This window comes from Lepisma saccharinum, chromosome 1 (genome assembly GCF_977018435.1).
Source record: "Lepisma saccharinum chromosome 1, izLepSacc3.1, whole genome shotgun sequence".
Classification (NCBI taxonomy): domain Eukaryota; kingdom Metazoa; phylum Arthropoda; class Insecta; order Zygentoma; family Lepismatidae; genus Lepisma; species Lepisma saccharinum.
The window spans coordinates 184,972,254-184,999,245 of record NC_139229.1 but is presented as its reverse complement, the minus strand read 5'-3'; the positions used below and the strand labels follow the sequence as shown (position 1 = coordinate 184,999,245).

General features: G+C 34.5%; 1 protein-coding gene across 3 annotated transcripts in view; it reads left to right on the top strand.

Annotated features, from left to right (window-relative positions):
* Window positions 1-26,992, top strand: part of btv (dynein cytoplasmic heavy chain beethoven) — a 223,963-nt gene that overhangs the window by 97,786 nt on the left and 99,185 nt on the right. For all 3 annotated transcript variants that reach the window (XM_083144201.1, XM_083144199.1, XM_083144200.1), the window contains exons 40-54: window positions 794-900; window positions 2,560-2,738; window positions 3,295-3,548; window positions 5,313-5,418; window positions 6,247-6,387; window positions 7,515-7,666; window positions 8,867-9,011; window positions 9,766-9,903; window positions 10,213-10,348; window positions 11,263-11,397; window positions 12,380-12,612; window positions 13,330-13,443; window positions 14,274-14,382; window positions 17,611-17,776; window positions 25,786-26,008. In XM_083144201.1, coding sequence (XP_083000327.1) covers window positions 794-900; window positions 2,560-2,738; window positions 3,295-3,548; window positions 5,313-5,418; window positions 6,247-6,387; window positions 7,515-7,666; window positions 8,867-9,011; window positions 9,766-9,903; window positions 10,213-10,348; window positions 11,263-11,397; window positions 12,380-12,612; window positions 13,330-13,443; window positions 14,274-14,382; window positions 17,611-17,776; window positions 25,786-26,008 — 2,338 coding nt within the window. The remainder of the gene's footprint in view (window positions 1-793; window positions 901-2,559; window positions 2,739-3,294; window positions 3,549-5,312; window positions 5,419-6,246; window positions 6,388-7,514; window positions 7,667-8,866; window positions 9,012-9,765; window positions 9,904-10,212; window positions 10,349-11,262; window positions 11,398-12,379; window positions 12,613-13,329; window positions 13,444-14,273; window positions 14,383-17,610; window positions 17,777-25,785; window positions 26,009-26,992) is intronic.

Genomic DNA, 26,992 nt, shown 5'->3' with positions numbered 1-26,992 from the left:
CCCTTATTACACAAAGTAAACTTATCCCTTCTAATAGCACATTTATGAAGTTACCAGAGTATTAAGTTTATTCCTGTGTAAAGGGGTCCATTTTTGCTTCTCAAATATTTACAGCAGAATTAATCAATTTTCCGTGAATTGCATAACTCTCAGGATACCTCAGACTTCAGAAAGTGTCGCGTCGGTATATAAATGGTAAATTTCGTGTTTAAGAGTATATTTCACATTTTGCAGTTCATTTCGCATTATTTCGTGACAAAACAGGGTAGGGAAATGCACCTCACACCTTTCAGAAACATGAAAAATGAACATTATAGCATGTTGTTTCATATATTGTATTTTCGTCAAAAACAAAATTTGCATGCCTCTACCAATATCCTATTAACGAGGTTTACCTGTATAGTGTGAACCCACCCAAAATAGGTACATGAAAATTTTTGCAGTAACATAGTTCTTAAAATAAATACTTATTTGCTTTTAATGTTTGTAGTATAAAAGTTGATTCAAAGAGAATGCATAATGAAAACAAATATTTTTAAATATAAAATCAAGGCCTGTAGTCACATCTGTGCTTATTTCAACTAGCACTGGTTCAGTGGCCAGTTGACATCATTCTCATTACCAAAGTTCCCAGGTTTGTTGAGTCTCAGTGTGGAGTTCTTTAGGACTTCGTGTAATCATCACTAATCCTCATCATGATTACCCAAAAGTTGCAAAAATATAACATAAAATAACAAAAATACAGATAACAGTACTTTTGTTAAATAACAGATAGTATACTTTTTACTTCTAGTGATGAAGATATTGATATAAAGGCTCTTGTGGTAGCTTGGCTTCGAACGCAAGATGAAGGATCAGCAAAATTTCTCGACCAGTACATTGAAGATTACTTCTACAAAGGTAAAGAAGTTTATCGAGTAAAGTAATTATGCAAGGTACTAAGTGATTTTCTGATTTAACAACTAAAAAGCAAGCTTGGTAAACCCCGTAATATAATTTAATAGTTTGTGCTGAAACTCTGAAACAAATACATATTTGGTTTGATTGTTTCTAAAATCTCAGTTGTTCAGATTGCTTATAGTAGTGTAAGTTAGGTTCCAGTTAGGTCCAAAATACTGACAATATGTTAGATGAAGAGAAACTTTGCATATACTGTAAGAGACTGAAGATCAAAGAGAGAAACTCCAGGCAATGCAGAAAGTGAAAGTTACTCTTGTAATAGCACTGCTGAAGAAATCATTCATTGTTTTTATCTATGCTTATTTATGTTATGTTGCATCCGTATGTGTTTTGATTTTTGTTGATTAATGAAGTACGTTTGGTTGTAATGGGACTGTAAGGACCTTTTTTTTTTTTTTTGCATGTAATAAGCTAGGATTGAGCTAATACCAATATATTGTTACTGTATTTGTACCTGAAAATCTGCCAATACACTTCTAGAGTCTGAATATCCCACAGGGTGTAAGGGGTGACCTTTTGAAAGGCACTAAAATGGCAACCTCTCTTTCGTGTAGTACACCCCAGACTGCATTCCTGCAGGCTAACGAGGCTCTAGCACCTGGAGTCACGTCCTGTATAATCCTCTATGGGGTCGTGTTGCCCTGTGTCTATCCTTATGTGTGCTGAGTGCCCCTTTGAAGTCCCAGTTTTTGACCTAGGGAATGGAGATTTTATCCTTTATATTACAGTTGTAATTGCTGGGAAGGATTCAGTGATAGAATCAGTTTTAGAAGTTGACTGAGAAATTTTTTATCAGATATATTTTGTTTTCTTGTTAGGGTTCTGTCCTAATTTTTTTTTTTCAGTTAAATGCTTCTCCCCACATTGTTTGAAGGCCATAAATAGTGATTTGCTATTAATATAAAAATAAATAAATCTATCTAATATCCCACAAGATATGTATCATGCAAGCTGTGCAAGCTGACACTTTTGTGAACTCCATATACCTTTAGAGTTAAATATACCCTGATTTAATTTATTCTGCTCTAAGATTGCATGACAGAAGTAGATTTTGTGAAAAATTTATAAGTTTTCTGATAATCTCATGTGAAGCTATGAATATTTTAAAGTAGAACCTTGATACCCCATGTACGAGTATTGCATTTCCTGTGTTGTGTTCTTAAAAATGTTTTAATTTTGGAGGTTCACCTGCAGACAATGAAGAACACAACACAGAAATAGGAATTCAAACAGTATTCCAGTAGATATGCTATTCTGATGATACATCATGAAAATGGGTAATATTGGTATGATACATTTGCAATGTAATGCTCATAACTATCCTGAGAAACATCAAATTTCTACAATTTTCCACTATCAGTGTCGACAGAAAACTAAGAAGATTAGTTTGAAGTTGTTTAAGTGGCCACGTTATGATAGTCTACAGCAGGTTGAAGAGTCAATCTGAACCAAATCTTGGAAATGTGGATATGATTTGATATTGTCTCTACTAATTTCCTTCTGTGACCTTTGTGAGACACTTTTTCAGTTACTATTTCTTTCATTTAACCCTAATCAGAATAGAGTAGTATACACCTGTAGTATAAAATCTTCTTGCAGGTATTGACTGGGTCATGCAAAATAGTGACTTGGTAGTTGGAACATCATTGGTGGGGATTGTAAAGAATGGTTTATCCCAGTTGAGTGGTGTCAACAGCAAGGCTCAATTTACTGTGGCTTTAATCAGGGGTCTTGGTGGCAATTTACCAGATGCTGCAAGGGAACAATTTACCAAACAGGTAATTTTTATATCACTTTTTCCTTTGTAAGATTCATTGTAATTGTTGATATTAGAATTTATTTTGAGTGTATTAATTGTATATGTAAAATTAACGTTGGAAATAGTTTTCAAGAAATTTCATAACTTATGGCAGATATGTTATTCATCTGTTCTGTGAACCAGGCCTGAAGGTAGAAACACGAATATTTGTAAAATTTTGCCAAATATGATAATCAAATTTGCTTGGGCATTTTTATTTGGCACATTATGTATGTAGGGTAACACCTTTACCTTGCATTAGCTTTTTAGATGTAAATTCATTAAATGTTTATTATTATTATTATTAAGAATTATAGCTATTACTATAATGTGACATAATTGTTTAGCTTCTATAGGTATGTTCAAGATAGAAGCTACTAATAGAAATATCTGGCCTGGAAAAAATATTGGCAAATTTACACTAATATATATCATGGCAATGGTCACTATTAACTAGTTAATTGGCCTCTTTCCAAAAGAAAAGAATCAATATTGATTTGCATGAATTTATATAATACCCCATTTTATTTCAACAGGTGTTTGAATGGACTAGAGAATACCACCCAAATCTTGAAATTCCTCTGGATTGCTTTTATGATACCAAAAAAGATCGCATAGACTTGTACACAGTGGACCATGAAGCAAAATTTTCCATGAATGCCTCAACAAGCACATTACCACTTATTCTAACCACAAATGTTAAGAGGGCCATTGACCATCTACAACCATGGCTTGAATCCGAGAAGAGACAACCATTTTTACTTGTTGGTCCTGGTGGCTGTGGGAAAAGGTAAAAATTATGGAACTGACTTAACTTTCTCTTTTAATTCCTTCTGTCCACTCTTAGCACTAGTAGGGTGGACCCATCATTTTGACGGGTGACTTTTATTTATATTTTAAGATTGACAATGCTAAGTTTACTCCACGGCTCCCATTTTCTGAGAGTTTTAATAAATATTAGTGCTCTACATACTTCCAGAAAAAGTTAAACTTTAATCCCACCTCTGAAGGTTGATTACTACTATAAGTATGGTCACCCGTCATTTTGAGGGGTGCAGTTTTTCAGGTAGATACATCTGTAAGCAATAGTGGGTTCAAGGTGAAATTAACCTACATTCATTATTGCTGATTGTTGCTCGTCTAACGGACGTATTTTCAAGTTGAATGTTAGTTCGGATCAAAGTTCAAGTTGCCATTCTTGACCAAATGGCCTCTATACGGTGATGTTTGAATGCATAAGATGGCTGATGCATGCATGTGTTCTTCAATGTTTTAGATTCCGTAGCCATCAACTCCTGGATCTTATACAAAGAGATGACGACTGAGAAAATTTCCAGCAGAGATTTTATTTTCAAATTATGAAAAGAATTGACTGCACCTTTTGTGACGAAAAGAAAACAGATCCCTCCTAGGCCAAGCAGTGCACCCCTAAGTAGTGGCACTCCCAAAACTTGCTAAATAGGGGACTGTAGAAAGAAGAATAAATCCAGAAACCTCTGCATGATCTGTAAGAAGTATGTATGTGGACCTTGTTCTTGTTTTGGATAGGCATACTATAATTGCATTCAATACTTTGTTCGTTCGATGCATTCAATGATGCCTCTGGTGGTTTTCGTTAATTAAAATCCAAAGATTGTAATTGGTGATATAACTGAATATGAATAACACAGTCCTTCTGATCTGACTATTTGTTCCTGATATACCCCTCAATTATTCACTGTAGGAGGTAGAATTTTGTAAGAAACTGTTATAGTGATGTAAAATTTAAACAAATAAATAAAAACAAAAGTTGTTTTACACTCAGGGTAACAATGTGGAAAATATTGCAAGGAAAAACTGCACCTGTCAAAATGACTGGTTAGTCCTAATTGGTAGCTAGGAAATCACTATCTTCCTAATGTTAATATATGGAAGACCTTTATTGTCGAGCAGTACTAGTGTTATGATTGTCAGAAAATATTGGTTTGAATTTAATCATTGCTATTGCTTTTTTAGAGTTTCAGTACCTCATGGTGGTCTGCAAAATTGCACGGGACTCTTTAACAGAGTTTAAAATATCCTGGAAATTATGCATTTATCATAATTTTCTTTAAGTTTACACCAGTATCATAATGAGAAAGTTGATTTCATGTCATGCGTTCTGTTTCTCAGTGAACCTTGCTATATTTTTCAACGCAACTTTTGTCCATACATTGTATTACTTATGTACTGTAATATTTCTTAGTTTAACATAATTTATTTATGTATTTATGCTAATATCTGTGCAAGGAATGTAGCCATAGTTGAAAACTCGTTACATATTGCATTTCTGTTTGGATAGAGAACATGGTATTCTTATTCGTAATCTACTTGCTTGCTGTCAGGAAAGAAACCTAATAATTTGTAAATCTTCCTTATCAAATGTGTTAAGTAGAAGACGTTCAATTCATATGTAAGTATCAAACCTGCAGTGAAAGATTATGCTAATGTGAACAAGGAAATATGTTTTTATCGTTATATTTTTTTAGATAATATCACAATCTTTTGAATTAGCTAATTTGTATTCTGCTTTCAGCATGATACTGAATCACTGCTTTAGTAACCTAAGGTCTACCGAAGTTGCAACAGTACATTGTAGTGCCGAGATTACACCACAACATGTGTTACAGAAATTAAGTCAGGTACAGTATCTATTTAATATCCTGTGAATATTAATCTTGTAGTTGTAGATGACTAGCAAATGTTCACATTGCTGTAATGTCTCTTTAATGTCTCATCAGGAGGGATCTACATATTTGGTTTTTGACAGAAACACAAAATGTGAGATTACACACTATAAGTTCATTTTAAATTTTTAAATGGTGTGAGTACTCAGCATATTTTTTTCGAGAAATCAAGTGCAAATTTATGATTTTGAACATCTTTAAACCGAAATACAATTGATACAATTGCAATAATTACATACAGAAGTCTGAAAATATAATAAAACTCTTCTATATTGCTGTAGCAAATGTCATGTCCCAAGTAAGTTCCATATTCAATATATAAGTATTTACTTTCATTCAAAGTCTGTTAGATGTCAGCAGCATCTTTTTTTTTTTTTAAAAAAAGTTTGAACCCCAAATATGGTATTTTTGTACCAAAATTTTGATGTTTCATTCGCCTCAATCAAGGGGTTCCAGGTTTGATACCCGGTGGAGGCACATAGTGGTTTGGATCCCACTTTCAACTGTAGGTCCAGTCCCGATTAGCCTTACTGTGCATAAAGTGGACTTAAAACAAATCAATTGATCAATTGATGTTTCATTCACCACTGATGTAGGTTGTAAATCAAGGTTTGAGTGTGATGATTTTTTACAAGCTTGAGTTATGCAATTTATGAAGTGTTCTATTGGCATCCATGGCAGAATTGCTTCAGCTTGCTGCAAGTCACATTAATTAGAAAAGTTAATGAAATATGAGTCCAGCAACTTAAAATGATATTTTATAATATGATTTGTATCTTACAGGTGTGCATGGTCATCTCCAGTAACACTGGAAGAGTATACCGACCAAAGAACTGTGAAAGATTAATTTTATATTTTAAAGATGTGAACTTGGCTAGACCAGATAAATGGGGAACAAGCATGTTGAATGCTTTTTTGCAACAGGTATGCAAATAGTTTACTTTCAGGTAGGTAAGCACTTTGCTGAAGACTTGATTCTTCTCTTGCATAATCTTGCAAGGTATGGTTTTAATTATGTGTGTGTTGAAGTTTCAATGTCTGGATAGTTTACAGAAAATATCCTTTCTTATAGGCTAACTTGTGCCAATGATTGTAGTTTCTGGTAAAAGTTTTAGTCCTGAGAATTGCTTCTTATTTTATTATTATTATTATTATTGGGAGGGGGGTCTGCTAGTGTAGTGACTATGTCATCTTCTAAGGGGTCCAGGGTTCAATTCCTTTTGGCAGCAGAAGATATTCTATTACATAAAGTTATTTTATTCTTTGTTAATATGTTTTGTCATTTAGTATTGCACCAAACAAGTGTTCGCAAATGTATTGCCAAATAACTCCTAAGACAAGTGTTATGCATAAGGTGGAATGGACATCAATGTTTTTAACAAACCATTGGAAGTTTTCTAAGTGGAGTGCTTGTACTCAGAATTTAAAACAATTTAACATGTAACTTCTTTGTAGCATTTTTAATAATCAAATATGCAGGAATAAGCTGATCTGACAGATGTGGATGTACTGGCAACTGTTGTAGGTTCTGAGATTAAAGAGCATCAATTTAAATTTGCTCCAAGATGCGAGGATACAGTTTTGAGCTCAGATATCCTATAAGGCATGCAAAATGCTGAACATTTATGAATTTTTCAACGAACTTCGTGACAATATGATGGGTTCATAAAGTTTTGAATAATATATATTTTTACAAAATAAAACATTCATTATATGATGCAATAAATATGGTGTGGCCCCACATAATATTCTCCCTGTAACTTACATTTTTCTACTGCATAATGCATGTTTTTTTTTAAATAGTACATTAATCATAACATTACGTTATCTTAAAATTGCAATTATGAGTGTAGTGAAATTATGTTGTAGCATTTACAATTAATGAGATTAAATTTAAATTTCTGAAATGTTCAGGTTATTTCTATTGATATCACCAAAGATGAGTAAGATCATAGTCAAGTCTGTATAAATTATTACCAGTCAGTTACCTCATCTAACCTAATGTGTAAATTGTGTAATAATAATTTTTCATGTTTTGTGCTCAATTACAGGTCATAACTTACAATGGTTTTTATGACAATAATCTTGAATGGGTTGGACTGGAAAAAGTTCAGATTGTTGGGACTATGACCGCAGGAAGTGAGATGGGTAGACATATTCTTAGTCCTAGATTTACTTCTGTGGTGAATATATACTCAATAAGGTTTGTATTCTATGTACTTTTCATATGACAATTTACAGGTAAATTTAATGTTTATGTAACTATGACCAAGTTTACTGTGCTCTATTAGTGGCTGATATGGATGAACTATAAAATTTTTGTTCATCCTGATAAAGTACTGATATAAAATTTTCAGATACTGGTAATCACTATTTTTCTGATCTGTGATATATATATAAAATTGCAAATGTTTAAAGAAGACCCTGAATGGTTCATCACCTCCTTAATTAATGCAGATAACTGGGTGAAGTTAATGGACTTTGCCTTATGAAACAGGTACCTTACAAAGTATACCTCCAGAATATGTGACTTGCATCTTTATATTCATAAAATTAAAAGAAAATGGCAGAATTTTGCTGATAGAAATATCAGATTGGTAGAATTGCCGTCACTTTTACTGATACACTGTTTATATCTATATCAGCCAATACCAATAGATTACCAATTTTTCTGTTCCGTTCCTAGTGACTGATAATCACATTCAATCAATCAATCTCATCCTCTTTAAATTTCATAACAAAGAACGTTGCTTTGGAGGATGAACATGCTGAGTGCTGGACTCTCAGTGCCACCACTGATAGTCCCAAATTCAAGTCCTGGCATGGGCATGGGTGTTTCTGCGCAAGTGTCCATTCACCCACCAATTTAATCTAATCACTATTCATCCCCATCATCATGATGAGTCAAAAGTGAAAGAAAAGCTATGCCACATACAACAAAAAAAAGTTACCTGCAACTAAAATTTGCTAAAAAGTTAGTCAATTTCAGAAATCAAGAAATGAAAAAATAATTCAATAGCAAATATATACATTTTTGAGTTGCTTTTGCAATCTTTTAAAAAGTATATAAAATCTATTCTTAACAAGAAAAGTTTCATTAGACGTATGCGAGTTATGTAATTTTTTTCTCACGAAACTTACTTGTAGAGGTTCTATTAATTTTCAGTGGCTTATGTCACCATCCACTTGGGAACTCATTGCTTCACTGCTGGGCTGGCTTCCAGTTCCTGTCATTTCCCTGTATGCCTGTAGGAGCACTAGTGTAGCCAATTCGTTCGCTGGTTTAAGTTGTTGCAGTAGCAGGAGCCAAATGTGATGCACTTGACTGCTATCGATGAAAGAATTGTATGTGCACCATGATAGATGCTTTACAACTGTTTGTATTTTGTTGTCTTTGTTTCAGTTACCCAGACAAAGAACAGCTGAAGAGCATATACACAACATACTTGACACACATAATGAAGGAATGCCTAACGGAACAACCCTCTTGGATGTCAGTTGGAAGAATTACACAACTCGCTACCACCATGATCCAGATATATGATGAGGTAATATAAATATTAATGATGGACCAGTGTAAATGCTGTGCTGATACTCATAAAAAATTACCAATATTGATATTTATTTCATATAAAATTACAAATGCTTTACAAAGAACCTTACTGGTTCATTCACCTCTTAATTAATGTTTGTAACTAGGTGACTGCAATGGATATGATGTTTACGAAATTATATCAATTATGCTTTATATTCATTCAAAATATGTAAGAAAATGGTAGCATTTTGCATTATATTGCTGTAGGCTATTTATAGAAACAACAGATCATAAAATTTGACAATTTTACCAGTAAACCACTACATCAATTTGCGTACATTGACTGATGCTGATATATTGTTGTAGCAATCATTCTGTTCCGTCCCTGTTAAATATAGAAATTTCCTCAGGAGTAATGAGTTACGAAAGTTTATTTCATAATATAAAATATTATTTCTACACAATTGTCATAATATTGCAAAGAAAGAATGAAAATGTTTGGCAAAAACAAAAGGATCTATTTACAGTGCTTCATCCACTTAAAATGTGAAAAAAAAAGAAGAATATAAGTGCGAGAAATTGTTGTTATATGTGGATGTAAAGATTTGAATGTTGCTTTGTTTAAAAGGAAGAAGTGTAAATCCTTGCTTCAACATGTGAATCTTATTTCAGATCATATTGTGCATGAAAAGATAATAAAAAGAGATTTTTTTTTAATAAAGGTGGATTTAAATGTTATCTTTTAAATGCCGGCTTTTACATTTCAGGTGAAGAACACCTTTACTCCTGTAAGTCAGAGTCATTATTTGTTTACGCCACGGGATCTTACACGCTGGTGTCTGGGTCTAATGAGATATGATCTTAAGAACAGGAGTGATAGCATTTCTTTGGATGATGTGATTGAGGTAAATTATGTTTTTTTAGTTTTGTGTAAACTTGGAAGTGCTAATAAGCACAAAAATAAAACAAGTGGTAGTATCTACTTGATCAAATCATTATGTTTCATTTTAATCTCTCTGCTAAAACGTGCACTTGTTTTCATATATTGAACGTTATTGTATTGTTATCTATGGTGGCTTGAATGCATGTGTCACTACATGTTTATTTCATAAAAGTTTTGTATGACTGGAAACATATATATTTAATTTTCAGCATAGAATTGCATGATCTAAATAAACATTTATTCTAAAATATTGTTCTCTGTATTTGTGCAGGTTGTAGTGTATGAATGTGCAAGATTATTTTGTGACAAGTTGGTCAGCAATGAGGACAGATCTAAATTTGATAGTTTAGCAGCAAGGATAGTTGATGCAGACTGGGGTAAAGGAGATATTGTACTCAAACTGCCAGGTAGGTAATATACAAGCATATCTTCTTATTTATTGAGAACACTTGTTTTCTTGTGTAATTGCAGTAGTAATCCTAAATTACATATAAAACATTATACGTATATTAGCTAACAGCTGAAAGGTAACCAATAGTTGGTGAAATATATATAAAGTGATGTAGTAAAGGTTGATCTATTTGCTATTTGGTTGACAGTCCTCCCAGCTAGGCCCCACTAACTAATAACAGGTGCAGTTCCTTATTCACATTGGGGGTTGGGTTAAGGCTAATGTCCATATCTCATAAAAGTAACAACAGCTGGAGGGAGGCTGCAGTCTCTCCAAGTCTTGAAATACTGCAATATGGAAGGCAACGGGGAACCAGCACTGTAAGGCTAATCGGGACTGGACCTACAGTTTAAAGTGGGATCCGAACCACTATGTGCCTCCACCGGGTATCAAACCTGGGACCCCTTCATTACAAGGCGACGATGCTACCACTGTGCCATCGGGGAGGCCCTACATCGTTGTTGTTGTTCTTCAAAAAATCATAAAAATAATAAATTGCAGAATTTTACACTAATTTAAAGGCTATTTACAAAATACAAAATTAGTAAAAAGCAGCAATTTTATTCATACACAGATACACCGATATGTCAATTAACTGTTCAATCCCCATTAGAAATACCATATGTTTTGCATTGTATTGTACGTACTTTGCAATTAGAGATGAGCTGATACAGATATCAACTTATTCATGTAGCAATGCAGTGTATCAGTATCTACTGATACTGTTATCAGGAACTGTTGGTTTGAATTGAATCACAGATAAACATTTATTCTTCTCTAGAGTGTATATACTGCAAGGTATATGCAAAATAACAACTGACCCAACGACAAGTAAAATTAGTAATTTAAAACTAATTCTTATTTCTGCAGGCTTGTTCTATGTGACTGCAGGAGTTGAACTGAGTTGTACTCCAGGTGCACCTCTGCCACCGTTTGGGAAGCCTTTGGGGAAACTTGAAGTGGATGATTGGGCATCCATTGTTGAAAAGGGGATGATTCAGTTTGGTAAGTTTGTTCATGGCAATTGCAATTGCAATTTTATTCATACTTCCACTACTTTATGTAGCGGCTTTTCTAAATGATGGTGGTTTAGATTAGCTTCACAGCCTAAGTTTTGTGCTTTTGTGTTTTTCACTTCTGGTCCTTGCTTCAGTGGGATCAAAAGTTCTTGCGTTCACCCACCATTGTGAGGATAATTGGAAGACCATTCGAAGATCAATAACTTATGGATTCTGAGCTCTAAAATAAGGAATAGTGGCAATGAGAGCTATTATATTGACCCTATGCCATCCACTAGTTTTATTATCAGACATGTCTTTGCCTTCAAAGGGCTATTAGGTATGTCTCAATGATAATAATAATAATAATAATAATAATAATGAATAATATGTTATGAAAAGCATTGATATTGGATAATCAGAGAAATAATTGCAACTGGCATATGATGCCAGGGTCAAAAGTACACCCATGTTGAGTGATAATGTACATGATTTTTTCATTGACTTATCATAAATCATGAATAGTGTTTGGTTTTTAGAAAGTTTTGTAAAGACAGAAAGTGCAAAAAATAATAATATTAAATAAATAATGTATTACATTTTATCATGCTTCTGTTTGTATATAATGCTCAGATGCCATTAATTATGGGACATGCAAAGTATATTGTGTTGAATCCATAAGGACCTTTAAACCCTCAGTTGATTGTGATTCGGATCCAGCTTCAAGACTTCAGGAGACTTGGGGTATGTTTAGAACTCCATTCCATTCTACAGTCTTGGCAGACACAGACATATAAACTATTATATCATACAACTTCATTATTGTGCAAATTCCATCGATGCCAACCATAAATCTGCCAAGAATGGGCAAGAGTTTGAGTCTTGGCTATGCCAGGTACTTTTACAAGCAAATTTCTACATCGCACTACATTTAGAATATTAGGAAAATCAACTTTTGAACATGTTCTTGATTTCATTTTTCTTAACAGGTCGTGAAAACGAGACATTGGACATTCTACTCTTTAAAGAAGTTCTGGACAATGTTTCAAAAGTTGATCGTGTTTTGTCAGTGCCCAGAAGCTCGTTGCTCCTTGCTGGTAGAGCTGGAGTGGGTAGGAAGTCAGCTGTTCGCATTGTTTCTGCTCTGAATAATGCAAAATTGTACAGCTTGAAAATGGGAAAAGACTATGGCTTGAAGAACTTCAAGAATGACCTAAAAGCAGTAAGTAAACTTAAATTACTTTTTCATTAAGAAGTAAAATCTCTCCTAAACTCATACAAGTAATGAATTAAGAAACAAGACTTCATATTCAAGTGTGTATGAATTTTTAATTGAAATAGTAGTAACATTTGGCCGTAGGTAATCATTAAGTTGACAAGACATATGTGAAATACGTATGTAAAATATAGAGACTGTGGTAAAGCCACAGGCATAGTTCCAAGTTCCAACCCTGGTTGAGCAAAACTTTTTCATTTGCTTTTGACTTTTCTGTGTGTGCCAGAAGTTCCTTCTAATAGATAACCTCAAAATACATGTATCTTGTACTGTAATCTCAGAAAATTTCTACAAAGAGAACTTAATTTTATGAATTAAGCATTCAACTTCTGGAAAGTTCCCATCATTACTGCATTAATGAAGTCAACATTACTTTTTTATTATGCAAGCATATGGTCATTTTAGGTTAGCTCTATCAAGTTGAAACCTGCAACTCTTTCATAACCAGAATTTGTGCACTTTTTTGTTTTACACAGAGGTGTATTCCACTCTCTTCTAAAATATGGTAAATTGACCTTCAAAAATCGAATTCCAAGTTGCACAGCACTTTTGATTTTGAGCTTTGTGACCAGCAGGTAGTTTTGCACTATTACTCATCATTTAAAGTGTTAACATCAAATATGTATTAAAGATGCTTATTACACCAAGTTTCATGTTCTGTAGGCTATGCAAATAGCTGGAGTGGAAGGAGAGCAAGTTTACTTTGTGCTGGAGGATTATCAAATTATTGACTCAGCATTTTTGGACATGATAAACAGTCTTCTTTCTTCAGGAGAGGTAAGTTAACACAAACATTTGTTTATTATATTTATAAGCAGAATGTTGCTCATCTTGAGTATTGTTAAGCAATTACACTAACGACTCTAAGAATTAGTGGCCATTTACAATAAGAAAACACCAACATGCTGAACTTAGAGAAGTTAGAGCTTTTCCAGTGCCTTAACTGCCACTGAAAGTCAAGCTACAAAATTATGAGTCTAAGCCAAAAGAGTGATTGCTCAAAATTGTTCTGATTGATTAACGTAAATGCACTGCAAGAAATAGGAAAAGGACAGGTTATTCACTACTCCATTGCATAACATTATAATATGTGTTATAAAAATTATATATTTTATATAACACACATTGCAATTTAGGTTCAAGAAATGATTTTCTTAGTCATTGGCCATAAATTGTTGCTATGTTGACCAAGACAGAATTTTGTTGTGCGTATACAAGAAGTCACCCTCTCCTCCAACAAGTTTAGTGCTTCTAAACCTTCACTTTTGTAACCACCTCATTTATTCTTTAGTGGAAAAGAGAATGAATTATACTTCTGCTTTCATAGTGCAAATTTTGCAGTACATGCAGGAAAATAGCAATAGGGCTGCAGCTCGAATATTTTCAATATGGCGAGGCAAGCATAAGGAGAATGGTGGAAGAAAGAAGACAAGCTGCAAGTATCTCGATTCAAGAAGTGTGCTTTCCATGGAAATCATCTGTTTGTGACAGTTTCATATGTCGGAAATGGTAGTGTGTTTTTTTGAGCTAAAATTTTTGGAAAAAGTACACATTATACACATGTAAATATGGCATCTTTTGAACTTAAAAACTTTCCTTGATTTCAGGTACCAGGACTGTACATGCTGGAGGAGTTGGAACCAATTGTGTCTCCACTGAAGGATATGGCAGCTCAGGATGGTTTTGTTGGGAACCCAACTTCTTACTTTGCAGACAGTAAGTATAAAGAATTACAAAATCATTACTCTGAAAAAGTTCTTTGTATGAAGGAAGAAATATGAGATTTATTCATTACCATACCACAGTGTATATGTAATAAGGGAATTGTGATAATGGACGTCATGTAAAAGCATTTATAGAACAATAGTAAGAGTTAATAGCTGAGCAAAATAGTCATTCAGTGTTCATATTGCTCTTACTACATTTCATGCAATGCACGGGGTCAGAGTTTGATGTATTGGCAATAATATGGAAAGATGGTGATCTGGTTCTGTAACATTTTTTAGCACACAAAAGTTGGGTGATCCTTTTGTAATAATTAGGGCTAGGAAGTTGATGACAAATATATTTTATGGTCTTTGAAGACAATGCTAAACCTGATAGTAGTCTGTTTCACTTCAGCTAGAAGGGCCTCCCCAATGGCGCAGTGGTTGCGTCGTCACCTTGTAATCAAGGGATCCCGGGTTCGATACCCGGTGGAGACACATAGTGGTTCGGATCCCACTTTAAACTGTAGGTCCAGTCTCGATTAGCCTTACAGTGCATAAAGTTGACTTAGAACACCAACTCAATCAATCAATCAATCACTTAAGCTAGAAGCAGGAAACATTATTTTTATTTTGCATTTTTTTTGCATTTTCTGGCCTTTTTTTGTTTTTATGTCATTTTTCAGAATTTTTTGCCATTTTTATTACATTTCATATCATTTTTGAAATTTCTTTCTTCTACTTCCCAGTTGTTTCATGAATTTTAAATTCATTTGTTGGCATAACTTACATATTTAAATTCCCTAGCTTGGTCTTTTTAGCAAGTACGTCATTAATCGTAAATATGGTAAATGCAAAAGCACAATTATATTTTTAACTGAAATCTTTGGCAATGTAATTAATTGTGGTAAATTTACTTTTCTTCCAGAAAATATAGAACTCTTTGGTTGAAGCCTACTTGAGTTTCCCTTGTTGGCCACTATTATTGCTTAAATCTGTGTTTTTAAAGTAAAATTAGTCACAACATAAGTAAATATAATCTGATGCACACAAAAGAAAACTGTATTTTTGGATGTTGACCGACTATTGTATTGTGCATTGGCTACTATGAAAGGAGGTGAATGACTTGCACAGAAAAACCTTGCGGTGTATGTTATGTAACCTTGAAGTAAAAGTATAGAGAACTACATTAGCACTTAATTCCTTTTTTCCCTTTGCTTAGAAAGTTTAAACCACCAAAAAAAGTGTTATCAAAATATGCAACTAGTCTCTTGTAATTTTTCAAAAAATCAAGCTTTCATTTTAATAGCTGAAATTATTTTTAGGTCATTATTTACATTTTTTACATTCTTTATGTCATCAACTTTCGAGCCCTAGTAATAATCCAGAAGCAGCTTTTGCATAATGTTAACAGTTTAACTGTAACAATTAACAAGGTTAATGTGGAAAATAATAATATGTGACATAGTTCTGAATTACAAGGCGACCAAAAAAATTCTTGCCATTCTAGAGCAGTGATAAACAAAGAGCAATACAGTGGACGGTATGTACCTTTAGGTTTCGAAGTAATCTCCATCAGCATCCAACACCTTTTGCCAACGTTCCTGCAGCTGCAAAATACCCTGGTGATAAAACTCGGTGGGCTTGGATGCAAAGAAGTCCGTGAGTGCATTCCGCAGGTCTCCCTCATTTGCGAAGGATCTCCCACGGAAATGGTTGTCAAGGGAATGAAACAGGTGGTAATCTGTTGGTGCAAGGTCCAGTGAATATGGTGGATGGCACAGTGTCTCCCAGCCAAGTTGCTGAAGGGTCTCCTGGGTCCTCTTTGCCACATGTGGCTTGGCATTGTCGTGCAGGAATAGCACACCCTTGCGATTCACCAATGCCAGCTCCTTCTGCCATAATGCATGGTGCACCCTTTGCAACTGCTGAGAGTAGAGGTCAGCAGTGATGGTGTGGCCAGGTTGAAGGAACTCGTAATGCACCACTTGCCGACAATTCCACCATACAGAGGGCATAACCTTTCGTGGGTGCAGAGGTGGTCTTGAGGTGTGAGGAACAGGGTCACGTGGCGACAACCAATGTCTGGTACGCTTGGTAGTGTCATAGAGGACCCACTTATTGTCACCAGTGAGCAAGTGATCAAATATGGGTGTGTTCAGGTGCCAAGTGAGCAAGGATAAACAGGCTGTCACTCGTCGTTCCTTGTTGGCTGCCGACAATGTGTGGGGTACCCACTTGCTTAACTTGTATGACTTCCCTATCCCATGCAGGTGCAGTCTGACTGTTTAAGCGGAAACATGGAACCTTTCTGCAAGTTCCGTTAGACCACTGTCCTCCTCGATGGCTGCTTTCAGGGCCTCGTCATCCAACACATGTGGTCGTCCGCTGCGAGGTTCATCCGAAAGGCTCACATCTCCGGAACGGAATTTCTGGAACCAATGCCTGGTAGTATGTTTGTTCACGGCATTCTCCCCAAATGCCTGGCAAATGCATCAGCTGGCAGGCCCACTTTAAAGTCATACAACGAACACACATGAACAAGCTGCTTCGATACCTCCATTTCTCTTCGACACTGGATGAGCTATGACTGTTGTGTGTGCACAACGTGCCTGTATTACTGACAGTCGATGGTCAGACTAACTCCCGATCGCTTGGCAGGCACATGCATCATTTCGTTTCCTCTCTGTGAGTGCATGATTAATGGGATGTCAGAAACAGCAAGAACTTTTTTGGTTACCTTGTATTTCCAAGTATGCATTTTTTTATTATTATTTGCTGTTATGTGAATGTTTTACTTGAATTACCACATGACTTTGTGCAGAGATAGTGAACAATAACAAATTAGTAGTATTGTTCAATTGGGATGATGCTAAAGAGCTTCAACTGCAATATATAAGCTTTCATATGACAATTGTTCATCTTCTTACATTTATCTTTACAACATGAGAAATTTCAAAGTAATAGGCATATTCTGATTTATGTCATACTTATAAATTTGATTGTAAATATTCAGTGAAAGTAACCTATTGGTATAATTAAGCATTTTGACTGGAAAGTTTCAGAAATATCATGGAGTAAAGTCTAGTGCACTTTACATCTGTGTAAGGCTATTTAAAATAAAACTATTATGTAGAAAATAATGCAGGGTGACTACCAAAATTCATTGTTTAGTAATTATAGTGTAGAATTATATTAATGTTGTTACACTTTTAACAGTTTTAATTTTGAATTTCAGGAGTCCAAAAAAATTTGCATGTAGTGTTGGTAATGGATTTCACAGATCCTAATTTCATCGTTAATTGTGAAAGCAACCCTGCCTTGTATAAATTATGTTCGGTGCAATGGATGGATGGTTGGAGTGAAGCAAGCATGAGGAATGTCCCTGTTATGCTGCTCAACAGGTAATGATATATTTTAATGTTTTAATATTTTATTTTCCTACAATAGTACAACTGAATACTACTCTATTTGTTACACATGATAGCTCTGGGATTCTTTAATGGTCCTTTTGCCTGTAGGTAACTCTACAGTGTCAGTATTTGTTGCTTTAAATTGTCAATTTGACCAGCAAACAATGACTATGCAGATAGTCTTGGTAATGGATTTCACTGATCCTAATTTCACCGTTAATTGTGAAAGCAACCCAGCCTTGTATAAATTATGCTCAGTCCAATGGATGGATGATTGGAGTGACATTTATTTTATCCATAATTATGATATGAAAATGCACATTTAAGGTAAAAGTACATTCAAATACAAAGTTTTCCTTGTCTATTGGAAAATGCATGTTGTTATATCTAACAGTAGCGTACACAGGATTTTATCAAGGAGGGGGTTATTTCTAAAACTTTCTCCAAATTTACATTACCATTGTTTTTTATACTTTAATTAAATAATAATACTCATAATTAATTAATAATAATTATAATTAATTAGCTGAATTACTACTAATACCACTACTACTATTAAGTAGTACAGATCTACATAAATATAGTATTTATGAAAGCAATAGAATGAAATTACTTTCTAGTCATTCAATTTTTATCAAATTCTGGGAGCATTTTTGTCTCTTTGTTACGAAATAATTGTCTGGTCAACGAGGTGAGACATTTTAAGTGTGAAGAAAATCCATAAAAACAAGAAAATATATTAAAATAAATTGAAATAATCAAGGTATGGAACTCATCCAAGGAGCTGCGATGGTCTGGTTGGTAGAGTGTCTGACAACCACGTGGGAGATCCAGGTTTGATTCCCGGAATTAGTTGGAATTTTTCTGGCTTCTTCCCCACATAAATGTTCTCAATAATTCACATCTGGATTGTCTCGCTGTTCTTACCAATAAAACATTTTGCAATAGTTAAGCTTATTGTCATTTGAATAACTGTCTAGTCAACAAGGTGAGACATTTTAAAGAGAGACATACAAACGTGCTGCGGTAAAAATGGGAAGGCGGACTGGTGAATGTATTCTTGTATTGTCTATTGTCTATTGCTGCTTACAACGAACCAAGAACTTTCTTTAGTTAATTCTCATTGTTCACACAAAAAAATACATGTTCATTGAACACTGGCGTTCGTAGAGGGGTGGCTGATAGGGTTACAGCCCATACCGAATATTTGAGAAAATTAGAATTTTCAAATAAAAATCCATTAAGAACTTTAAAAAATCAAAATGTGTAAATGCGAAACCTCTTTTAAAGTGAGTATCGATTACCATTTTTTGTCTTAGAATACAATTTTAACTCTTTCCCTGGTGGCAAGATTACGAACTTACTGTCTCTATCCTGGATATCAGTAGAGGATCAATGAGAGCATATATTTATAATGTAATAGTTTTAGCATTTTAGTAGTTAGTAATTTTGCTGTCTCTATCCTGGCGGGCAATTTAAACAAAATTAACCTAAAAGACATATTTATTCTTTTTGTTTGGCAACAGCAACAAAATAAAATCTTTTGTTATACAAAGTGTAAATATCAGTAGAGGATCAATGAAAGCATATATTTATAATGTAATAGTTCTAGCATTTTAGCAATTTTAGCTAGGTGGCAGGATAGCTCAGACGAAGCACATGTGTCTGGGCATGAAAACATGCCCATGCCAGAGAAAGATTGGATTCTTTTCGGTGTGAAAATATGCCTACGCCAGGGAAAGTGTTAATAGACTGAAAAGCTCCAAAAATACGAAATATTTTATTATGCGCCCTGCCCTCCAAAACAAAGCCATGTGCTTACTTATTTCCTTACAGCCCATCCCGAAAAAAAAAATCCTGCGTAGGCCAGTGTATTGAACATTGTTGCAACTGAGATACAAAAGAACTTTTCTCTTTTAATTCATAGTTGCCCTTATATTTTATTTTCAAGAACTCGTGTTAATTTTCAAGCCATTCACTCTGAAAGACGCGTGTGTTTGGAATGCTGTGCTTTTCTCTGTGCTGCATGGAAATAATAATTCAAATTATTAGTAGTAGAAGTAGTAGTAGTAATAGTATTGTCCCAGATCTTTGACTGTGATAAATTGGCCATTTAATTTTTCATAATATTTCACAAACTCGAGGGGGGGTTTAAACCCCGTAACCCACCCCCTTATGTACGCCACTGATATCTAGATGGAAGTAGTTACATTTGCTTAGCATATGAAATAATAACAATTCTGGGCCTCTGCAATTGTATAGTGGTAACATTGTCACCTAATCAAAGGGTACCTGGTTTGATGTTCGGTGGGGCACATAATCGCTCAGATTATGCTTTAAAGTGAAGATCCAGTTCCAATTAACCTTTCTCTGCATAAAGTGGACTTTAAAGCAAACTCAGTTTTGTAATAATTCCGTGTTTGTGAGTGGTTTTATCCTTCTCCTTGACCCATATAGTCACATGTGTAATACAAATATTTGCTAAATGCATGAAGCAAGCAACTTGTGCTTTCAAAGATCATAAGTGCACAATCACTGATGTCACATCTAGGGTTACCAGATCACTGTAAGGGAAATGTAGGGCATGCTCTCCCAAAATGTAAGACATTAAGTCAAAATGTAGGACACAACACATTCTCAATAAATAATACATATTTCTATAGAACACGTTAGAAAGTAGTTGAAACATGACACTTTTCAGTTTTTAAAAAATGAATTCTAAATGAATTTTTAAATGCAAAATTTCAATACTTGCTATCATACTAATCAATGCACCTCTTACTACTTGATTTAAGTGGTACTTCTCAGAGGAGACAGTTTTTATCAAAATTTCAGGTTTAGTCAAACTATATATTTATGTTAGAGTGGACAGTCAAGCTCGTTGAAATTATAGGAACCAATACCAAACATTTTACCGACTTTATGAAAAAATAATTTCTCTCGTGAGTCTGTTGTGCTGATGGTAATGAAAGTACTCTCTCCACATTTGAACTATGACCTGTAATAGCAAACAAATATTCAGCAATTACCATCATTTAAAATGGTTCCAGAAGTTTCATCTTGGGTAGTTTTTAGTTTAATAACAGGGTGTCTATGAAAATAATACATCCAGAATTCGTGACTTTTTCTGGACTTTTCTAGACTTTCTCCTACTTAGCTAAAGTTGGAATTTAGTAATTAAGAAAATAAATATGTATTTAATGATAATCCCTACCAAAGGGCCAGTTAAGATGAAAACTGAAGATGAATTTAAGAAGAGAATTACATCTGCTATCTCGTATTAATGCATCCTGAACTGTGTTTGGCAGACAAGCGAGGCTCTGGCATCTGGAGTCACAGCCAGTATAACCTTATGTGGGGCTTGTGTCGGTTGTCCCTATATGTTTGTGACTATCCATTCATCCATCTTTTCATACCACCATTCATCCTCATCTTCCCGATTAGCCAAAGGGACAGAAAAAGTGAAATAAAATAAAATAAATCAACCAATCAATATCAAAAATTCTTGACCACAAGAATAATTTATTGCTTTTATTTACTTCTTGACCTACTTGTTGATTTTTTTTACTTTTTCTTGACTTCCATGACTTCCTTGAATGGCAGACACCCTGAATAACTTTGTTCTCTATACCCCTGCTTTACAATCAAATTATATTGAATATTGAATAAGAATGGGCAACACCTTGTTCCATCAGTATAAACCCTAAGGCAAGAAATTCTGCTCAGGCTTTGAACAGTGACATTATCAGAGAATGGTCCCAAAACTTTGTTCATTAATTGCTTCCGTTGTCCTGTTTGTTTAATAGCAGGACAATTTTTTTCATTTTGTGCAATGACTGATTCAAAATAAATTTCACTATTGAGTTTGGAAGCGCAGTCCAGACTTGTAACTTGCATGATTTTTTTGTGTTACATATTTTCCTAATTAATATTATGTGACGCTCAAAATGTAGGACATTTATGATATTTTTCAAATTCCTCCTGGATGCCGGACATAAGGCTAAAATGTAGGACATATCCAGGAAAAACCAGATGTCTGGTAACCCTAGTCACATCTAACTATTGTGGAATTGGCAGTATGTAGTTCTCAAGAAATACTTAACAAAGTTTTTAGTATTGTTCTTGTTTGTTAACCCCTTCCCTGTGAAATTTTCTGAGTTTGCATAGTAATATTTTTAAGTAGCTACTGCTTCAGCACAATTCATCCAAGTATCATGGTTCATACGTCTTTCTCTTCAGAATAGAACAGGCTTTCAAATGGTACCACACACATGTGTACATCAAGTATGAGGAAAGGGAAATCTGGGATAATTCGGGAAATTTCCCTCCAAAAAATCCCTTTTAGTAACTTTGGAGCCCTCTGGACCGGCCCTGGATGTAGGTGTCCGATTATAATCTATCTTGAAAAATACTATGATCTATACGTAATACATCCACCAAGTTTCATTGCAATATCTTCAATAGGTATGAGGGATGAGGGAAAAAATATTTTGCAATCCTGTTTGACAATACTATTAGATACTAATCAGGGATAATTCTGGAAATTTTCCTCCGAAAAATCCCTTTTGGTAACTTTGGGGCCCTCTGGACAGGCCCTGGATATAGGTACCCGATTATAATCTACATTGAAAAATACTATGGTCTATATGTAATGTGTCCGCCAAGTTTCATTGCAATATCTTCAATAGGTATTAGGGATGAGGGAAAAAATATTTCGCAATCCTGTTTGACAATACTATTAGATACTAATCAGGGATAATTCTGGAAATTTTCCTCCGAAAAATCCCCTTTTGGTAACTTTGGGGCCCTCTGAACAGGCCCTAGATATAGGTACCCGATTATAATCTACCTTGAAAAATACTATGGTCTATATGTAATGTGTCCGCCAAGTTTCATTGCAATATCTTCAATAGGTATTAGGGATGAGGGAAAAAATATTTCGCAATCCTGTTTGACAATACTATTAGATACTAATCAGGGATAATTCTGGAAATTTTCCTCCGAAAAATCCCTTTTGGTAACTTTGGGGCCCTCTGGATAGGCCCTGGATATAGGTACCCGATTATAATCTACCTTGAAAAATACTATGGTCTATATGTAATGCGTCTGCCAAGTTTCATTGCAATATCTTCAATAGGTATTAGGGATGAGGGAAAAAATATTTCGCAATCCTGTTTGACAATACTGTTAGATACTATTATAAACTCACAAACTCAAAAACCAAAAATAAATCACCAACAGTTCAAATAATGCAACACCAAGAAAAATGTATATAAAGCAACTGACTAAACGCAGCAAACAAACAAACTCATGTTTGCACTTTGTCAGCATAAAACAAAAACAGTTTGCTTTCCTCTGAACTTCTTCTTCTTCTTCTTATTTGTCGGCACTGAAAATCGTGACTAAATAAAAGGTCGTTGTTTCTTCAATAGCAAAACATATGTTTCACCAACAAAAAACGTATTATTCCGTTCAACACAGGTTACTTCAGTCAGAGATGTTCGCGGGCGTAATATTACACCCAACACAGAATAAACTATAGTGACCAAGGGCATACTATTATGCTGAACACAGGGAAGGGTTTAAAAGAGTAATACACTTAATAAATTTAATAGGCTTCTTCTTTTGTCATTCATATGAGGGTCACTATTTATATTTTGAGCCTAACAATGAAAAAACAGGAATTTGGCATTGAAAACTGCTTTATTGTTTTTCGAAGTATTCTCCTTTATGGTCAATACACTTTTGCATTCGTTCGAACCATTTGTCAAAGCAGTTTTTCCAATCTTCTTGAGACACCTCCATAATATGGTTTTTGAACGCATCAACGGCATCTTCCGCCGACGAAAATCGTTGTCCACGCAATTTATTCTTGACATTCGGGAACAAGAAGAAGTCATTGGGTGCCAAATCTGGACTGTACGGTGGATGACCTATCAATTCGATTTTTTGACTGTTCATAAAGTCGGTTGTTAGACGAGATGTGTGACAGCTGGTATTGTCTTGATGAAGAATGATCCGACGGCGTTTGTTTGTTTTCCGTATTTGACCGAAGACCTCTGGTAAACAAATTGTTGTGTACCATTCAGAGTTGACCATTCTACATTCCTCTAAAGGCACAGTTGCCACATGACCAGTTTCCCGAAAAAACAGGCGACCATTTGTTTCGATGTGCTTCGAGCGCGAACAACTTTTGTTGGATTGGGTTCATCTTGAAACACCCATACAGTCGACTGCTGTTTACGTTCCGGCTCATATGCATATATCCATGATTCGTCACCTGTTACAATCTTATATACGTCTTTTGAAGCACCACAATTGTATTTATTGAGCATTTGTTTGCACCAATTGATGCGAGCATCTTTTTGAGTTTTTGTCAAATTGTGTGGGATCCAACGAGAACATACCTTTCTCACAGCTAAATGATCATGTAATATTTTATATATGCTGGTGGAACTAATGCCTATGGTTGCCTCAATCTCACAGTATGTCACATGACAATCTTGCAGTATTAGGTTTTGCACAGCATCAATGTTCTGTTGAACAACAACTGATTTTGGACGACCTTCGCGAATCTCGTCGGTGACCGAATGGTGGCCACGATTAAATTCGTTATACCAGCGTTTCACAGTGGCAAAGGATGGGGCTTCATCGCCAAATGTGGAAGTAAGTTGATCGATGCACTCTTGTCTTGATAATCCACATCGAAAATCGTAAAAAATCATCGCACGAAAATGTTCACGAGTTAATTCCATTTTATTGTTGTCGCGCAATCTCCAAGGCAACATAAACAACACAAATGAAGCTATTGACAAAACATTTGAAGTACATTATGGTCAATAATGCCAGACGATTCCGTGCAAACGTCAAATTGCACCTAACTTCAATCAGTGTTGCCAAGGCTCAAAATATAAATAGTGACCCTCGTATGTTACCTAAGACGAATGAGTTGATGAACTCTTTTTAGAAGTTAATATATACAACTCAAGTAAATTTAAAATTAGTTCAAAAGCTGCTAACTTAGTTGAATAAGGAGACATTTAGACATAAGTGTCTCAAGTGCAGGATGACAAATGAAAATTCAGTAGTCATTGCTGGAACAGTGACTAATTGGGAAAGATAATAATTATTATTATTAAAACAGTGACGTGTGGTCGATGTCATTGCAGGTGATTTGATAGATGATGATGATAACGGTACCCATTTCCCGCAAAATCTTAATCAACTTGGTATTCTGTCTTAGTTACATTCATTAATATTCTTTACAATAACAAAACATGATCAAAAGGATCACCACCATTGAGGGGGAGGGGGGGTCAACATCATATGAAAAATGTTTGAGGTTCAGAGAGTAGAATTGTTAAGGCTTTGTTGAAATGAAGAACATCATCCTGTTCCTTGTGAAATTCTACTCCATTTTGATATATTACATGACTAGCTTCCCATCTTGACACCAAAATGGCTGGCCACCATGTTGGTAACACTTAAGAAGTTTTCTTCCTTTCCTATATTATTTATCAGGATATTTTTGGTAGTTTTTCATCAACCTGTGATTTTTTTTTCTTTTCAAAAATAGAGAACTTTTATATTTCTCCATCTCTTCTCAAAGGTTAACAGTTGTATGTGCATGGTGATTTTTACAAACTTAAATATGCTCCTCATTTTTCTCCATATACATTTCTTTTAATAACAATCATGCTTTCCTGTTCATATTTTTATGAAATTTAAATTAATTTTCAACGATATTTGTGTTATATTTGTGTCAAAACAAAAATATGCAATTCACTTATGCAGATCAAGTTATATGTTTACTCATAATAGAGAAGAGAAGAGAAGAAAAGCTAATGACTTTTTAATGAGTCGAGAATGATAGCAAAAACAGGGTAATTACTCCAGTAATCAATTTGTGAACATTATTGTAGTAAATTGTGATAAATAATCGGGACAAGATATTGAACCTTATGCAATGGCAATGAGATTCTTTCCTGTTCCTCTTCCAGGGAAGCAAACAGAGCAGAAGAAGGTAACGACAAGGAGAAGACTAGGAGCCTCAGGCACCAGGTGTCTGGAGGCGAGGAATTGATGGATGGCTTCCTTAACATTCACAAAACCTCAGATGAGAAGCTGTCCACTCCAAGAAGATTCATTTCATTCATCTTTATGTACATGCACATTTACAATTCTAAAAAGGAAGGCATTAAGCAGAGACAGCGAAGATTGCAGGTAAAGCACGGAGAAATTTACCAATATGGATTTTTTTTATCGATACTTAGAGTATTGTCTTAACATTTACTACCTCTGTCAATTGCGATTGATATTGATGATTGAACATTGTAACAATTAAACTGTAAAAAAGATTGAACTTCATTTCACGTACCATCAGCATCATATGTAATAAAAGGTCTGTTACGTAGATACATGCCTTCAACTTAGATCTAATTTTTCTAACTTCCACCGGCAGTGGAGTGTCACCAGTTGGCCTGTTTTGACTTTTATGTCAATTTCTTCCTTTCCTACATCCAATGAAAAACCCACTCGGTGTTCAAAAATTCGGATCCAAGTTGAAGGTATGTGTCTAGATAATGGTTGTTTTACTATTTGCATATTAAACATGGTTTAGAATATTTATGTATACCTGTATATAATTATTGCAGTGCAATTATACCACACCAATCTTATCAAAATTTTGCTTTAAGTTATTTGTAGAATTACAAACGAGATAATTGAAATATTAGAATAGTTGGTACATTTAATTATGAAATAAACCACGCAATGCATGTGTAAAATTAATTAATATTATGCATTTTACATACAGTAATTTCCAACATAATGAAAGTGCCATACAGTATTTTTGCAACTCCATGTTGTACCTAGCCTCCAGAAATAGATTGATGTTAAATTAAAACTGATGCTTTCTGATCAGCTGGTATCAATCAATCTGCCCTAAAATTTGACAGAATTCATAATTGATAATGTACTGATCCAAAATAAAATTGCAAATGTTTCATGATAAATCTAAATTCTTTATTCACTTCATTAAATTATTGTGGGTAGATGTGTCTTGTTAGAGAAAGAACTTCTATATTTAGAAATTTATTGTAGAAAAAGGGTGTACACGAATTGTACCTCTTTATTGTTGTTAAAATATTTGTTAGATGTTAATCTTATTATGTAATTTTTCATTGTTGATGTCCAGTAAGAAATGGA